At 33.5% G+C, this 19,413-nt stretch overlaps 1 protein-coding gene across 1 annotated transcript in view; it reads right to left on the bottom strand.

The window, feature by feature from the left end:
• The window catches only part of LOC125056929 (Down syndrome cell adhesion molecule-like protein Dscam2), a 169,924-nt gene that overhangs the window by 75,074 nt on the left and 75,437 nt on the right, over positions 1 to 19,413 (bottom strand). Inside the window, exon 3 of the mRNA XM_047660293.1 lies at positions 5,733 to 5,848. Within this exon, the coding sequence (XP_047516249.1) occupies positions 5,733 to 5,848 (116 nt within the window). The remainder of the gene's footprint in view (positions 1 to 5,732; positions 5,849 to 19,413) is intronic.

Below are 19,413 nucleotides of genomic sequence, written 5' to 3'. Positions count from 1 at the left end.
ATTAACATGGAGACCCATTTCCCGTTTTCCAAAAAGTCTATAAAGGAACAGTCAACAATTAGCCTAAAATACAAATATTCAATTTCGTAAATGCACCGAGTTCATTAGTTTTTCTGTCGCGACCTCCATTCTGCGATTGTTTGCCATGACTCCGCTTTACTTAGCACTTTTACCCTCCCTAGATAATGTGACCCCTTTACTTTTGTTTCGGATTTTATACTATGCTTATAAAGCTTTCTTTTTTCAAATTGTAGATGTATTAACACAATTAATTCATAAAGAAGTAATCCGTAGATACTAATGTACGTAATTGTATTGTGAAAAAGATTTAAGAAAATGCCTTTAATTTTACTGCTTAATGAGATTGACATAATCTACAAATATACAATTTTATATCACTAACGAAGTAGGTCTATAATGTACCGATTGTCAACTGTCACCATCTGCAACATCCCAAGGGTCAGAAGGTACTTAACAAAAGAAGTGGTGCTACTACCCCAGACGACGGTTTGTTATTTCTTTTCTTTATGTATTCATTTGACATTGTAAAAACCAGAACAAATTATAGTTTACCACGGACATACTACGACCAATATTTAAACCTTGACTTGTTTAAACTATCGCGGAATATGGTTAAGAGGAGTATTAAGAATATCCATAGCGAAAAATCACCTGCATCATGAGCATACCCCACATACACACCCTCACGTTTACACCAACACACAACACAGCCAAATTATTACTTAGATAGATGTATTGAATATTTTTTTATTGTTTGTTTCCTTTTGTAAATTTTTGTACCTTTGTGTAGTTGAATATTATGTATTCCATGTCTGGCTATATTTTTAGTGTAATTGTTTGTTATTATATATAATTTTTGTTAGCTGTTAGGAGTACGAAATAAATAAATTGTTTAATCATAAGGAGGACAACGGGCGGCCTTATTGCTTTCGAGTGAAATCTTCCAGGCAACCTTTTAAGGAAAAATATAAATAATAAAAAATATAATAAATTAAGTGTTTCTTTTTGTTTCTTTATGCTTTATTATTGTCTTTATGTATAAAAAAGTACGTAGCTAACCATCTATATTTTTGCTGTTCTAAAGAATAACAAAAGCGTATATAAATTAATAATTAAATTAAATAACAGTATAAATTTAGTTACAATAAACAAAGACACTAAACTTAATTTCCCAATCGTTATACCATAGACTCTTGAGAGCCAATAAATAGTCTATTGTTTATTATAAACTTTACCTGTCAAGTTAGAAATTAATCGTGTTTTGACAAGCGAGGTTAAGAAGCACCCTCAGGAATATTAAGTACTAGTCGAACGCCTAAGATGTATTTGTTGAATAATTTACGACAATGAATAAATCGAATCCTATTTGGATATATTAGAAAGGATTTCACAACGTGATATGAATTTTGAAAATTAAATAACGTTTTTAAAGCTTTCGCAATTTTTTTTTATAGAACATCCCTGCGATTAAAAGGTGGGAGCTCGTAGTTTATTGTTTATCAGAATGCCAAAACATAAAATGACTGCTTCACGACTGATTTGAGAGCGACCGCCGATGCGAAAACCGCTGTGTGAGTTCGAAAAGTGAGTTACAGAATCGCAGGGCAAACGGGCAGAAGGCTCAACTGATGTTAAGTGATACCGCCGCCCATGGACACTCTCAATTGCAGAGGGCTCGCGAGTGCGTTGCCGGCCTTTCAAGAACAGGGGGCAAACGGGCAGGAGGCTCAACTGATATTAAGTGATACCGCCGCCCATGGACACTCTCAATGCCAGAGGGCTCGCGAGTCCGTTGCCGGCCTTTCAAGAATTGGTAATAGAACAGGGGGCAAACGGGCAGGAGGCTCAACTGATATTAAGTGATACCGCCGCCCATGGACACTCTCAATGCCAGAGTGCTCGCGAGTGCGTTGCCGGCCTTTCAGGAATTGGTAATGTTGGGAACATGAAAATTTATTTTGTTGTTAAAGGTATTAATTTCATTTTTTCATAATAAATGTTGTTTATAAAAACCGTTACTAAAATCGTAATAATAATAATCGTTACTTGGAATGTTTTTATTTCATAAACAAGTAATATCAGCTTTATCTATAAAACATATCGTCAGTGATTGGATTTTCCTTCACCGTATGAGCGAGTGTTATATGGGCATAGACAAAAAGTCCATTAGCACGAACCTACGTCCTCAGGGATGAGGTGAGATGATAGATATTATCTCTTATATATAAGTACGGTTGAGTTTCTTGTCTTAGACTAGTGTGTTCTTGAACATGTAAGCATAGCATATAAAAATCAACTTATATAAGTTTGTAGTGTGTAGTGTGGACTCAGTTTCCGCACTTTGACGCCCATTTTGGTCCATTGTACAGATATATAAACAACAATTGCTCACTTTTGAACACCAAAACAAAGAATTGACTTTAAATTTACATTTACTGCCAGTTCTCCAAATGAACTTGCTCGCCAACTCACCATTAGACAGTATGTGAGTCGACTAAAACGTCACCATATTCTAGAGCTAGAAGACCGTTAGTAGCTCTAGACAGATGAGTAGATGCTTCCAATGGAAAGTCACTCCGCATGACAGCACCATAGAACAATCGCTCATAGCCTTAGGGCTGATTGCAAGTACCCGCAGAAAAAAAAAACTGCCAGTTCTCCGAACAAGGGCGTTGATCGGAACTGAGAAGTACCTCTCTGCCACTCTGTTTAACAGTCATGTAAATCGATATTATATTTAAAACATATTACTAATATAAGTATAAAAAAATTCAAGTATTGTCTTTTATTGACATAACTTTTACACATTGAAAGAAAACACCTTTTTACCGGATTGAAGTTATGTATTATTTACTAGTAGACTTGGCCAAGCGTTGCTGTGGCTAAATTTTTTGTTATATTACATAGTAGTAAACTATTCAAGAGAAACGGCAGGAGAACACCAATCCACCATGCTTTTTTGGTGGTTATGCCAATCAATTGTACCTTATGCGAAACGTTGGTATTTATTTTGATAAGGATCAATACCTAGGTACGAATAAATAGCCTTTTCTAGCGGTGGTATTTTAATAATAAAAGGACGCTTATTGTGACGTAACTATCAAAGATAGAGACATGCTGTCGTGACATTTTTTATAGATAGTGATGTGTCCTGAAAAATTTTAATACATCATTTTGTTCTATCATTAATAGTTTTCGCAGCGCACGCGATTGAAGGAAGTTTTTGTTTTTTTTTTACATCTTTGGTTAGATAATTCAAGTTTTAGTAAGCATCCCAAATTTTTTTGAAAATAAAACATAGCCTATGTCGGGAATAGTGTTGCTTGCCAACGGTGAAAGAATTTTTGAAATCGGTCCAGTAGTTTCGGAGCCTATTCATTTCAAACAAACAAAAAATCAAATATTTCCTCTTTATAATATTAGTATAGATAAATTTACAATTATTTTACATAATTTTTCCGACGTTTCGCGTGATTTACAGCGTGCCACCGTGACGACGCACGCTGTAAAGCAAAAAATATGTAAAATAATTGTAAGTTTATAATAAAACGTAACTTGAATCCGGTAAAAAAGTGTTTTCTTTAAATAAAAATTTGTGTATATAATAAGCCTGGATATAGAAAGCTTACTGTCTATCTTATTCGCTGTCTAATCCTGCCTGTCTGTTAAGTTTTGACAGCTTAACGATTTGATATCACAACAGTATATACGATCATTAGGGAACAGGTTTTGAATATTTTATTAGATAACTTTGTGGTTTTCGGCTCAATTCTTTGTGTTAGAACACAGGTAAAGGACTATAACATAATATATTGCCAAGACAAAAAACAATATATTTCGCTTAGATGTGGAAACACTTCTATGTACTTCAATGTGATGTATGTGTGAGTGCGTAGTGTGTTTATATTGAGTTTGTTTCTACTAATTTTCTATGCTTTAGGATGTTTGAAGGTACAGAGGACCTTAACGAAGGAAAACTTTGCTAGTTTAAAACTATGGTTGTTTGATTTCTCAACACCCCAGTAGACCATGTAGTTATTATAGAGGGATAAAGTTTGGAAAATCAACGCCTTGAATAAACTAAGAATATAAGGTTATAGAGATTATAATAATAATAATCAGTGGTGCTGCAACCTCTTGGCCTCAGATTTCTGAATCTCTTTTATGATCATTTTTCAATCTAATACGCAAGTAGGTGATCAGCCTCGAGTGCCTGACAAACGCCGTCGAATTTTTGGGTCTAAGACATGTCGGTTTCCTCACGATGTTTTCCTTCATCGTTCGAACGACTGTTAAATGCGCACATAGAAAGAAAGTCCATTGGTGCACAGCCGGGTATCGAACCTACGACCTCAGGGATGAGAGTCGCACGCTGAAGCCACTAGGGCAACACTGCTCATGGTTATAGAGATAAATCTATTCAATCAAAAATATATTCAATCTACCTCTATATAAGGTTATAGAGATAGATTGAATATATTTTTTATCCGTGGACTGACGGTATTCTAGAATATTATCAGAATCACATACTAAAACCCGTGTAATTCACTGTGGTTGTGGTATCTATAAAAAACCTATTTTGTCTTGTATTGTATACGTTTAATTCCAAACTTACAAGCCAGACAACGAAAGTCGAACTTTACCCGGCTATCGGTTCTATTTAGCGAAAGACTCGGCGCATATCTTTATTTCCCGGTTGGTCTCAACGACCGTAAACTTCCCGAACCCAGCTGAATGGTGAAACTTTATTTATATTTGACTTTGGTTACACTTGGAATACGGAATTAGTATGTTTGGTAATACGTTTGCCACGTTTACGTGAAATAGGGAACGAATAAATAAGATTGGCAAAGTTGAAAACTTTTTCCAGAATCTATTTTATTTGTTTATTGTTAAGGAAAGAATACAAATTCTGTTAGATAAATGATAAACAGCTGAGGGGGCGTTTAAGTATTACGTAATGCAATTTTTGAAGATTATTGACCCCCCCATGTAACTCGCCGTAACGTTATTCAGTACCCAAGTACAGTACTGTACCCAAGTATAGTAAAACGTTTCGTGACCACCTAGTGACTCTAGTTACTATTATGTGGTGTAATGTACGTCGAAAAAAATATTAACAATAACGCGTAATTTAATCCCCGCCCCGCATCGTAACGTTTTACAAAAGGACCCCCCCCCCTCCCAAAATACGTTACGTAATACTTAAACGCTCCCTGATGTTTTGGAAAACATTCCCACCATTTATATGATTCAACAAAATTACCAGATAATAAAAGGTAACAACTCTAATTTTCTTTATATAGATTACTAGCTGACCCGGCAAACCTTTGTTTTGCCGTGTATATTATTTCTAGGAAACATTTTTTTAGTTCAATAAAAATAACTATCTACTATAATAAAAAATAGGGGTTAATCGTAGAGGTGTGAATACAATAAAAATTTAGAGGTAGACCACCCTTAACATTTAGGGGGATGCAAGATAGTAGTCGATTCTCAGACTTACTGAATGCATTAAAAATTTCATAAGAATCGGTTAAGCCGTTTCGGAGGAGTATGGGAACGAACATTGTGACACGAGAATTTTATGTTAGATTATGTTCGTTTTTCGTTCTCCATAAATCAATATTCCATATAAAAACCGTGCACCTGTCAGCCTTCTAGCATTGTTAGTTAGTTGACAGTAATACTTAAAAAAAGGAAATAAATACCTGGTATGCTCCCCTCGTGGAGCAGGTAAGGATCACGCCAGTATCATTGGTGAACTCGACATGATGCTGCGGCTCCAGAATGCTCATCTTCCGAGGTTCTGGTGATGCACGCACAACTGTGGACAATGATAAACTTTTAATTAAATTGTAATATTTTATGCTTAAAACTAATTGTAATACAATTAGTAATCTTATTCTGTTGCTTCCATCTATTATATGCTTTTTGTTCATATATAATTTTAGGCATATGATACAACTAAACAAATGACAATAATCATAATAAATTTCAGCATAAGAAATAATTTCGTTAAGATATTATTAAATATATATTTTATTATGCCAACTATGAACTTAAAGGCAAAATTAGATCTTAAGGTGCGTACAGACTATATAACATAACATGTTATACAACATTGCTATACAACATGTTTCAGATAATGTGGACACTGAATGTTATAAAACATGTTATAATAACATGTTATTGATATGTATGCTAGGACGAACCCAGCATTTACGTTTTTTTGTTTTTCTTTTGTTATTTAAAATGGTTATATTGCATTGTTATTCTAATGTGTACAGTATTGTTTTATGTTATAATGTTGAATAACAAGGTTAAATAATGTGGACGTGTTATAAAACACAAGTTATATAATATATGTTACATAGTCTGTACGCACCCTTACCCATGTATTTTGTAGCGTAACATTAACATTCACCTAACTGTGGGTAATTTGAAGGTATACAATTTATACAGCTTTAAACTGACATTTGACACTTAACAGTTGAGACAGCGACACAATCGCTATCTATCGCGGTAATAAAAAGTACACTTATGAACGTCAAAAATAAATATATATGAAATGCTTCTAATTTTACATTAACTGCCAGTTCTCAATTCAAAATCAAGGGCGTAGAACGGAAGAGAAGAACTGGCAATAAACTCTCCGCCACTCTTTTTAATCGCCAAGTTTTTTTTATTTTACACACTGTTTGTAAGGAGCTGCAACCATTACACCATGTTCCACATGACCTCTTAAGAAATAAATAATAATAAAATAAATTAAAAACAAAGTTTTGTCCTCTATCAGCAGGAGGCATAGTGAAATAGGAGCACGCACGTACATTCTCGTGGGAACAACACGCAAATACATAGTCGAAATAACTAACATCACCATCACCATCATACGCGAATTCAAGTCCGACCAGTCACTACAAGTAGCACGGATTAGTATGACACTTAGCGTAAAGTATTCACCCTGATTCAATTGAATTGTTAATAATAAGTTCTAAAATTTCCGCTGACTCAGGAAAAATACAGAAACGTATAGGAAACGACTGAAGCAGAGTAAACTTCGTATAAAATACATTTATCGCTCTGCTATATCTTTAAATTGTCCTTAGTTGCTACAACCGCAAGCCACAGCTTTCGATTTCCGTTTAATTTCACGGCACCCGCTGTATTCATCTATCTATATAGATGAAGCATTCAGTCGCGTCCTAATTGTGTTATAATGAACGTGGCTAAGCGACAAGTAACTTTGCTTGTTTGTTAATACAATAAAGGTAGTTATGCATGAAATTCTCACCGGAGTTTGCTAGAACTATTAAACGTCGAATACGAAATATATCATCATTTTCAACAAGGCTATTTTTGCCAGCAGAGCACAAAAACTGGAGTTGTATAGTTCTCCATAATTTTTATGGAAAAATAATAAGATTTCATAATTTAAAAAAATAAAGAATAGAGAAACGAGCACCTGATATTTTACTGAATTAAAAAAGTATCTTGCACAGACACACGCGCTTTTTATTAGACTAGCTTTTGCCTAGATGTGTACCAAATTTTTTTAACTTTATTTTTTTTTGTTTGTTTTATTTTGTTATCACATTTCTGCGTCTGATATTAAGGCAAACAAGGATGAGCTACCAGTCCTACCAAAAATACTAATACTTGAATTCGATCTAATATAGAGTATACCGGTGACCCCAGAGCTGGTGCTTTCCTCGCTCAATGAATAAGTATCGCAATACAGCGAGTAAATGCTGCCAGCGTTAAAGGTACACTGACATAAGGACCAAACTTTGTAAACTTGTTTTAATTTTACAATATAGAATTTTAGTATTTTTGATTGTTATGTTTAGGTTTTATTTAAATAAATAAAATATAGAGTATATAGTAACAGAATATCAAACATGAATAACACACCAAAAAGGTAAAATGTTGCCAAAAGAGACCGGATGGCGTTCTTGCTAACATTGTCAAAAACTTATCAGATCTCATGTTACTTCTACAAGCTAACTTCATAAACTCTACACTTCAAAATATTTGTCTTTACAAAGGAAAGTTTTCCATCACGTCGGCATAAGATGAAAAATGATTTACTATCTATTCCTGATGTTATACAATAGTTCTTGTAGTAACTAGGACTAACTTATAAAATCTACTGTTTCTTTTCCACTAGGATAGCTATTTGGTTTAACCTTAATAAAATCTTTGGTATTTATAGGTATAAGGGTTATCTGTTTATGAAAAAAATCATATTTAAAACAAATCACTATAAAACCTCTCTTGAAGTCAGTTTAAGGTTATTAGAAACCACGGAAGTCAAGGTAGAATACAAAATACCATCCGTATCACCTCGACGTCCGTCGTTCCACAACTGAGCGTTTCTTAAGGCAGATTTTGCCGCGCACTACCACTATGTGGACCCAGCTGCCAACTGAAGTATTTCCGAACCAATTCGACTTAGGGTCCAGAGCGTACAAAGTTTAAAAGGCCGACAACACACTTGTGAGCCTCCCGCAATGTGATTTTCCATGGACGGCGGTATCACTTAAAATCAGATGAGCCTGCCCGTTTGCCTCCTATTACATAAAAGAATAAAATTATTTTTATCTAATTAAGAATCTCGTAATATCACGATAACGTGTTGGTAAATCAGGTTTATTTTTATATCATCTATGTTTATCCTACTTCTAACAGACCATGTCATAAACGTTATGTTATCTTTCTCGGAACTTCCTAGTTTGTGGAAATGTTATTTTTCTGGACTGGGTTATGTTCGTACGTAATGAAATTTTGATAATACGAATCTTTTGTGCAAGCGAATGTTTGTATTATCCTATTACCGCCATTTGAATCCCAGATAATAATAATATAATATTGTCCAAGTAATATCTTTATATTAAGAACATCATGTATGTACAATTATTTCAACCATGATGAATGAAGTGCATTGATAACCTTTGATTGTCAACTAACTAAATTCTGCTTTTTCTTTTCTTTTTTGTTTTACGATAAAATATTTGGCATGTTTACCTTCGTGTTTTATGGAAAAAAAACTATTTGTAAAAATTTGTAATTGGCCGACAATGTTATATATATATATATATATATAACAGTATTGTGCTGTGAATCTTCTGAATAACAAATAAAAGTTATACCAATTATTTCGTCATTTTGAGTTATTTCAATAGTAGATTTATATGATTTTAGCTGAAGTTCTACAGGTTTTGATTGTGTTAGAGACTAGGTATTGCTTCTGTGTATTAAATCATCAACTTTTACGCCTTCTAGTTATGTCATACTTTTCTCTAAGTGTCGACTTTGAATCTTATCCATAGTTAAAATATAGTTTTTTTACTACAATTATTGACTATTATTAACTTTTTAATAATTTTTCTATCTGTCGGCGCCTTTTTTTAAATAATGAACTTGTCTGACATTACTACTTATATTTCTGAATCTCTCTCGAATCTGAATCGACATAATATGTATGAATGAAATAATGCGGAGTGTATAGCGAAAATATTTAAAACTATTTATGTTTATAAATAGTTTGAAAACAATTTTGTCAGCCACAAAAATTTCGCAAAATTTCTGTGTAATGTTGAGGCATGAAGCAACTTTGTTTAAAGCTTAAACAATATTCGGGAATTGTTCGTATAGATTAAACTTACTTTCAGCTTTGCAAAATAATGTTCTGTTATAAACAGACTTAGTTAAGAGTATAAAGTTTTGACAAATTGAGTACTCGGCAGGTGCTTCTTTCTAGTCTAGGTAAGTCTACTATCTTTTATAGTGTACTTCGGTATATCTACGTGTACTAAATATTAAAACTATGTAAATAATATATCAATATATTCATCAATGTTAGTAATTAAGTTGATAATTTAACCTAGCTTATAAATACTAAAAAAAGAACAATAAAAATAATAACGAACCTTAAAATATATAAACTAAAATATATTATTAAAAGGAGTCCCTTTAGGCAAGGTTCCGAAGATACTGGCAGCGTTCCCGCTTTGAATTACTAGACTAAGTCTTTGTCCGAGGTAGCTGCTAGCTCTTCGGTCTCCTGTGATGTCGACAAAACTTTTAGCTATTTCCTTAATAAGCCTTATAGCACTATGACCCCAAGGACCAAGGGTCTCGACATCGAATAGGAGAAAATCATATTCGGAGCCTAGACCCTTTTTTTGCAAGCTTTAGCTTTTTCACCCACTTCACAAGCCGCACAAGCTCTGTTGTAAACAGAGTACATGAAAGTTGCCAAAAAGCATTTTGGACTTTACTTCTTTCTCATGTTACGTACAAAGTTGGTAAACTTATGAAATTCAAATCACACGCCATGCAAAACTCCTTTGCAACGTGCGAATGCGTATGCCTAAGGAATAATTCCTCAATCGTATATTCAAACAGCCAGACAGCCATAAAAAACATGAACAGTTAATCTACATAGCTTTAATCACTAGCCGGAACATCTTTTCAGAGTTCAGTAAAGGCTAAATATTGCAATGCGTAGCTCGGATCGCTCATTAGGGCTACAATGGGGCCGAGTACAAAAGATCCGCATGAATAATCATAGATACACGCAGACACTTCACAGTTATGGGATACTATATTTTAAAGGGACTGAAGTTTATTAACTAACTACAAAAAACGAGACTTTTGACTTGTATGTGATGTTGGAATTGTACATTCTTTCGTTAGTGTGTATGTCTGCAGATTTATCGGAAAATAAGTCATCCAAACTATATCTTTTTTTAAAATAGGTATATCTATGTTCTACTTTAGGGAACAATGCAATACTCATCAAAATCTTCTCGGAAGTTTTTGAGATTAAGATCCACGCGTGTGGATATTAAGATAGATAAATCAGTAAATAATGTTGTCACCTTAAGTTGGTTTAATTTTTCTACATCACTTTCATTAAGGAACCTAAAATTATAAGGTGTTTCTTACTTTTGCCCACGGCAAAACAGATGCACTTGACTTATTCCACTTAGGTAAGCTTCCTTTCATACCTTACGAGTATTAGTACCTCTTTACCGGCTGCGCTATTTGCTAATGTAACAGGAAACAATATCAAATTTAAATTAAAAAATTACTTTATAAGTCAAACAATTACAAATTATGCATAACTAAAAGTAGGACGTCGTCATTTAGTTCATGTTCGAATATGTAAATTCAAATACACATCCTGTATTCGAACGAGAAATGTTGTTCGTGCAATTTTTATGGTTTATTGGTGGGGGTGTTATATTGTAAAGTGTGTCACTGGCCTGAGTGTGTAATAGGTTAATTATTTAAGTATTTTCGACGACCTGGTGGACGGAAAAACTGTGTCCAGTTTGTGTTTCCACCACGCCAACTTTTTTCTATTTAGGATGATATATAGAATAAATAAATAAATAAAAATAAAATAAATTTATACTCATTAAAAATAACTCTTAATGTTCATCTTTATTTTTTTCACCCGCTTTAATGTCTCACTAATGCGATCTCGTCGATAGTTGACGGATTTTTGTTAATGTTTTTTATAATGATGTGGCTGTTTAATTCTTTAGTATCAATCTTAATATGCATATATAAATTACGTGTCACGTTGTTTTTCCGCTATGCACTCCTAAACTACCGAACCGATATCAATCAAATTTGTATTTGATATATGGATAGCTTACTATATACGATTACTTATAGGATATCTCAATTTATACCCGTAATATCATTTTATTGCAAAATATTTGTTTATTACTTGATAGTCACAATTGTAACAGATGGCGCTGTGTTAAAAGTACCAACGTTTCAAATAAGCTACAATGTAATGGCATAACCACCAAAAAAGCATGGTGGTCCCCATGACTGGTGGTCTCCTACCGTTTCCCTTGAATAGTTTGCTACTATGGCCAGTCTGCTAGTTAAATTATAAATTTTACCTTCTGCGTGTTTACCGTGTTTACTGTGATATTGCGTTAACCCAGATAAGTGTAGATCTAAAAGATTAGATCACGTCTATAGATTACGTGTTAGAATCGTAGTAGATATTAGAATTGTTTTAACCGATGTAGCGATAATTTTAAATTATGCATATTTTTCACTCTCTAGGTAATTTATAAAAATAAAAGATTTAGAGTTTTTATTTTCATAGATTTAGGTCTACATTGAATTTAAGATTAGTCTGTGCAATTTTGATAATAATAATTAGCAGAAGACTATGACGGTCATTATTCGTTATAGACATTATGGCAAGCTCGAGGATATTTAAATTGCCAAACTCGTATTATTTATATCAATCATCATTTAAATCAATATATATAACGTATCAAATGATGGTGATATTATTTGTATGGATATAAACTACAGCTTTAATTAAAATATGAATACCTCATAAAAATGCATACTGAGTAAAAATTTTAAAAGAATAGTTCAACGGACCGACGTAAACCAGAGAAGATCATTACACTGTCGCCGGTTTACTAATAGCTTTGTACATTTGTCAAATGATTTATAAGCAAGAGGTAAATTCTATGTTTATAAGTATTTTTACTCCTGTCGTTAAACCGTTTAAGAATTTGATATTATTTCCAAAGAATTGAAGAAAAAAAAACGCAACTTAATAGTATATATGGGCTAAACATCAGTTGAGCTTACTGCCAAATGCCCATTGTATTATTAATATGTATATATATGGTGTACAACAAGGTAAAAAAAAGATTTTAAATTTACACAATTTTTTGTGATTTTAGTCGCGGATTAAGCAGTCTTTAACGTTTGTGACGGAATAAGACGAAACAGTAGAATAAGAAGTTGCTGTTGAATTAGCATGTAAGCTAAAATAGAGGTGGGTCGTACATGTCACTAGAGCTAAAGACAATCGGTGGGGTGAACGAATCCTACATTGGCATCTACGCAACGGGTTGAGAGTGCGAAGACGCCCGCAGCGGCATTTTTCCGGCGACCTGGTGCAGCTGGCCGGCGGCACATTGACCCCGCAAGAAAGATAACTTTAGAAGGGGTTGGAGTAGGCCTATGCCCTACCAAGGAGTTCTACTTTAAACTAGAGTTCAGAATGTGTATTATAATTATTTCATTGTAATTTTTTTTTTAATCACTTAAACACCTTGATGACAGACAAATATGACTCAGTTTAAACTTAAAGTTATCTCTGTGGCTGAATTTAGTCTCACGCTCACCGTCAGCGCTCATAGATCAGCGCGTAGTTCATCAGCGCTGAGGCTCAGCGTGGCTCGTTTCAGTATCGTACTGACCGCCTTACTGTACAGACGATCACCAAAATGCGGAGTGTATTAGTTATTGCTGCTTTGTACTACCTATTTAAAAAAAAATATTTATCTTACAAAAGCAATAACCTGTCAAATGTTTAAACAAAATTCCCATCACTTAACATAATATCGTAGCAATGTGCTACGCTCGTAGCGCCCGCGGATACACGCTTGATTAAATTTCATTTGAAAAGTTTTATAACTGTTTATTCAATTTGTATGTTCATATTAATACGGTATTAGGTTTAATTTAATATACGAGCAGTATTTAAATGGTTCACTTTACCCTGAGATCGTCCCTTTGACTCCTGGTAAAGCACTCAGGGCAATTTTCTATCTGAGAAACAATTTGAAATAACAACCATGTCTAAGGCTCAAAAGTCGACGATTTGCAGCTGGCATAAAAAAGCGATAAATCAAGGGATTCGCCTAAAGCCGGATTTAAATTACGAAATTAGTGGCATGCATGGGAAATCAGTTAGACTAAAGTAGTTTTGATATATGCGAAAGTAATTTCGTAAAATATTTAGTGTCGCGACATCCTCAGTATCGCAGTAAACATGGCCCATCAGCATTAAAGCTTTATTTTCAATATTCAATGTAGCTTAAGAGATGTTTCTTTAAAATTTAATTTGCTGCGTATTTTAGCAACTGGAAATACTTTTAAGTCTTTATTATAAGAATTCAGTGGTTCATTTATTAGCATTAAAATACACACGTCCGCACAGCACTTTCGCGACACTTGTTTCACGCCGCATCTCCATTATGAAAATCGCGCAAGGCATGAAACTCATTTGCTTTCATAAAATTAATGCATTACAAAAATCTTGAATTACACGTGAAACTGTTGGTAAAAATAATGTCACGAAATGAATTTCATGCCACTTAATTCGTAATGTAATTCCGGCTTAAACGATAACAGATAAATCGTACATTCCATACAACTTAATTTTAAAGTCACGAGAGCTATGAATACAAAGCGGACCATTAAGCCTCTTATTTATAAACCTACCCTAAGCGTCAATCAAGTATTTAATGTTTTGTTCATTCTGTCATAACACTTTAAACTAAATAAACTTGACGTGCGAGTAATAATACTCGACAATAAACCCCTCTTTAAATGGGTTTGATTATTATTTGAAAGACAGATAAAATAACTATTATGAGCACAAAAATATCTAATTGAAGAAATAAGCTACAAAAAAGAGCGCACTAACAAATATAACCTCTAAGGCATTATATCAAGCTTATCATATTACCCTTCACATTTCGCCTTTCGTAACGTTCAGTATTATATTTCGAGTCGATATTTGTTACCTATTACTTCACCCTTATCCCTTAATGAACAGCCATTGTTTACGAGTACTATCCATTTTCTGTTAATAATTGGATTTTTGTAGTATAATACACCGTTATAATTGTCATTAAAATTACTTTTTAAAATCGACGTATAATAACGCTTTATGAAAAATATGTTACGTTATAATTTATCAATAAAATTAACAACAGATTACTATTGTTAAATTTGCTTAATTGTGCGATTTTTTTACATTAAGAAACAGCTAAGCAAACAAAATATTATAATGATTTTCTTGCAGGTTTAAGTGATACATATTGTCATTTTTATAAAAGACAAAACAAAAGGCCAAACGTTAGTACAAAGCCTTCAATGAAAATACAGCGAAGCGCATATGACATGTAGAAAAACTATCAGCATAATGCAGGCCAGGTGTTCAACGCACCGAGTACAGGTGCACTGAGAATGCCATCAAAATATATTGCATCGCGACCCAGAGCTTCCGGAATTCATACATTTTTAATATCGCTTTTAATAAACGAAAGATTTATAAGTTCTTATGAAGTGCGGGTGATATAATGTGTATGAAATGTTTTTGTTAAAATGTACTTGATTTAGATTATTTTAATGTATCGAGTATTCTTATACTAAACTAGCTGATCCGGCAAACGTCGTTTTGCCATGTTTATCATTTATAATAAAAAATAGGGGTTGATCGTAGAGGGGTGAAAATTAGGGTTTGTATGTATTTTTTAATGCTGTATCATAAAAAAATTTAAATTAAAAATTTTGTCTAAAAAATAAAATAAAAAATTTAGGGGTGGACTACCCCTAACATTTAGGGGGATGAAAAATAGATGTTGGCCGATTCTCATAGATACCGGATAAGCACAAAAAATTTCATCAAAATCGGTCAAGCCGTTTCGGAGGAGTATGGCAACGAAAACTGTGACACGATAATTTTATATATTAGATATATTATTTATATACCCTACTATATGTTTTAAAAAATGATTATAATGAGTGGTTATTATTGACAGGTTTAAAACAAATAATGGTCAAGTCAAATCCGTACTTAATAATAAAATATTATAGTACTTTTCAGGTACAAAATCCTGTGGCCGTACAGTGATAGGGTGTGCCAGAGACATCCTGTCATTGCCCTAAGCTGTGTTCATTCTCAGATGTCAGCCGTCAGTTGCCAATAATTCCCCCAAACTTCCTTATAATATTGCGTTTCATGGATAGGCAGGAAATAATCTATAAATAGCCTGTGTCAGATTTGACTGATATAATATTAATCCAAAGCTAACATTGGGTAGACTTACAAACTTTAATATATTTATTAAAATAAGAAAAATGAATGAAGTTAACGAATATTTAATTAGAATATTGAACGGATAATATATATGGATAATGGATATGTAATAAGGATTTATAAAAGGTTTTAATTTACTTAACATACTTAAATATCAAAATCAAAACGTAAGTAAAGACAAAAAAGATCGCGTTCACAAAAGAAAATATACAGGAATTATCTATAAAAGACTATTGTTTGCCTGAATGGATTATTTTAAAAGCACTATAGTTTAATAGATAAAGAATTATATTTACGAAGTTCTAAAACATCTAATTAGTGTTAGAGTAACAAAGCCGCTAATTAAGTACTAGATGAACTTTTAATTTTATTACTTGAGTTTCTCGGTAAATTGTAAAAGTTTGACCTTCTTTATCAAGATGAAATTCAGCGGTTTATTATATTTAAACATAATAAGACCCTTACAGATTAGATATAATTTATACATTTTCGAAACAAAGTCGACGTGCCCCAAAGCCTATTAATTAACTTATTTCATATAATGCTTTAAGTAAAACTAGGATAATTAATTTCTTTAACAAATATATAATTTTGATAACATTTGTATAACTCGACGTTTCGAATAATTTCAGACTTTCTCTGACCACGATTCTCTTACAAAATTAAACTAAAGATATTTGTTTACGTAGTTAAATTAAATGTGTAATACTCGCTTGATCAAAGACAATATATTACATGCTGACAAAAGTAATGTACGTGTGAAATTGAATTGAATTTGAATGGAAGTTAACACGTCGAGTCAGTCTCAAAATCTTCCGATCCAACATAAAGACAATATAGTGGGAAGTTACATAGAGCACCATACAACACATCCAGGTCTTCGTGAACAGCTGCCTTCGTCGAATCCTTGAAATATCCTGGCCGAGAGACTCTCTAATAATCAGCTATGAAGGCAATGCAATGAGGTGGCAAGCGACAGTCTATAAAACGCCGAAACCGGAAAATGGAAATGGGTGGACTACGCTGGGATCCAATTCACATTGCCAAGCAGGCCCTAGACTGGAATCCTCAAGGCAAAAGGAAATGTGGCCGTCCACAACAGACCTGTCAACGAGACATCATAGCAGAGGTGAAGGAAGCTGGAATTACGTTGAGTGAAATTAAGATACAGGACCCAGGACCGATCAGGCTGGTTTTCTACTCTCGAAACTCGGGGGACATACTCTTAACACACAAACACACACATAAATACTTTGTTTATTAAAATTCCAAATCAAAATATATTATATATACATTATATTATATATATATTATATTATATATTTATTAAAATTCAAAATTTTGAATAGAACATTCGTCAGGTGTCAGAACGTGATACATCATTCATATCATTCATGAAATGTTAATACAGTGAGCCAAAAGGGTCTTATAATTAAACTTTCTCCATAATGAAGTTCATAATTACAAATGAAACGTTATGTTATGAGATTTCGTAACGGTGTTTATGAAGGAATTAAGTTTTAATATGATTGTAAATGTGACATTAACGGTATTTGGAATAAATGTTTTTGTGTACAACGAAATGCATTTCATAAATGAAAGATATTCTTTCTATTTCTATGCCTTAAAATTTTAAAGTTTTATTAATAACTATCTTGTAGATAAATGTAATTATGTGCCTGAAAGATGATCCCTTGGAAGATGCGAAGGGTTTTGGTATGGGATGTGGTATGGTCTACTTGTGTTGACACGTTTGCCCCATCTCACCTCCCCCGACAAGCAAAAAAGTTGGGGCCGCCGCAGAGCAGGTGGAAAATAATAAACGGCTCAAATATAGTCTTTCCTCCAACTTCGATTTTGTTCCCTTTGGAGTAGAGACTCTTGGGCCGTGGGGTTCAAGTGCACAGGCGCTAATAACCAATAATAATGACGCCTGGTAGATAGTACCGGTGACCCCAGAGCTGGTGCTTTCCTCGCACAATACACATAGAAGAAAGAATAACTGTCAAAGGGACCTAACTCTTTAAATTTGATTTACTTTTCTTTTTAATAATTTTTATTTTTACTATGAAGGTTAAGTAATTTGTAAATTTGCAAAAACTGTATATTTGATTGATGATGTGATGATGATGATTAGTAAAAAATAAATTATATTTTGAACTGTGGCTAAATATTAGTTTTGTAATGAAAAATATTAAATATAAATTTCAATTCTCATCTTAAATTTAATTAAGTCCAATTCCATTTAAAGCTTATTCATTTGCTTTTCAACGTTGAACACGATTACATTAATGGAACGTAGTTCTGATTAATAGCTGTAATGTTTCATACCCCCAGTGAATTTCGGTTTCAACGATATTAGCAGGTTAAAAGTGTTTCCTCGAATGTCGACAATTAAACTTGGGGCTGAGTTTTGCTATCCCCGGAGTCTTGCGGAAGTTCGGGAGGCCGAGAAGGATTTAGTGGGTAGATGGTGATTGGTGTCAGTTGAGTTCTACATACTCTTGTGCTTTGATGCGGAAAAGAATGCGTAGAACATTTTTCCCTCGGAATTAAAACATCATATCTTCTCAAACAATTAACAATAATATCTGTGACTACGTTTTTAATTGTACATGAACCTTGGTCTGATAAGTTACTAATATTTTTTTAAAGAGATGTCTAATTAAAATGCTGCTAATTTTATCTGCTTAGAGTGGTAATTCAACAAAGTACTAAATCTAAGTAATTACTTGACTAAGGACTTACGAGAACCTACATTGCTTAGCAGTAAGCTTAAAAAAATAAAAATATGTAAATTCATTATAAAAATATATCTGTGTCAGGGTTCCCAGCTCTTTCATTACAAACTTAATAGTAAATTCCATAAAAATATATATTACATTATTTAATTGCATCTTTTTTTTTAAATATTTTGTTATATTAACTGTTTCCAACACTTCTGAGTGTATGAGTAAGTGTACCCAGCATGTGAGTGAGTAAGTGAGTGAGTGAGTGAGTCAGTGAATGAGTGAGTGAATGAGTGAATAAAATGTAACTACATATTAGGTCTCAGGAGCATCTCCAACATTGCGTAGAGTGTGTTCATAAGTTTTTTAATCGTATTCCTAACTAATGATTGTGGACGGTGAGCGGGTAGATATTAAGCAGCCTATTTAATCTATTATAGATATAGTCTGCATATTGCGTCTGGCGTAGTCAGTCCTTACCGTCTGACCGTTTTTTTTTTTTTTTTTTTTTTATAGAACGGGGGGCAAACGGGCAGGAGGCTCACCTGATGTTAAGTGATACCGCCGCCCATGGACACTCTCAATGCCAGAGGGCTCGCGAGTGCGTTGCCGGCCTTTTAAGAATAGGTACGCTCTTTTCTTGAAGGACCCTAAGTCGAATTGGTTCGGAAATACTTCAGTGGGCAGCTGGTTCCACATAGTGGTTGTGCGCGGCAAAAACTGCCTTAAAAAACGCTCAGTTGTGGAACGGCGGACGTCGAGGTGATACGG

The sequence above is a fragment of the Pieris napi genome, chromosome 2 (genome assembly GCF_905475465.1).
Source record: "Pieris napi chromosome 2, ilPieNapi1.2, whole genome shotgun sequence".
NCBI classification, from domain to species: domain Eukaryota; kingdom Metazoa; phylum Arthropoda; class Insecta; order Lepidoptera; family Pieridae; genus Pieris; species Pieris napi.
The sequence above is the reverse complement of the archived record's forward strand: the minus strand, read 5'-3'. Positions and strand labels throughout refer to the sequence as shown.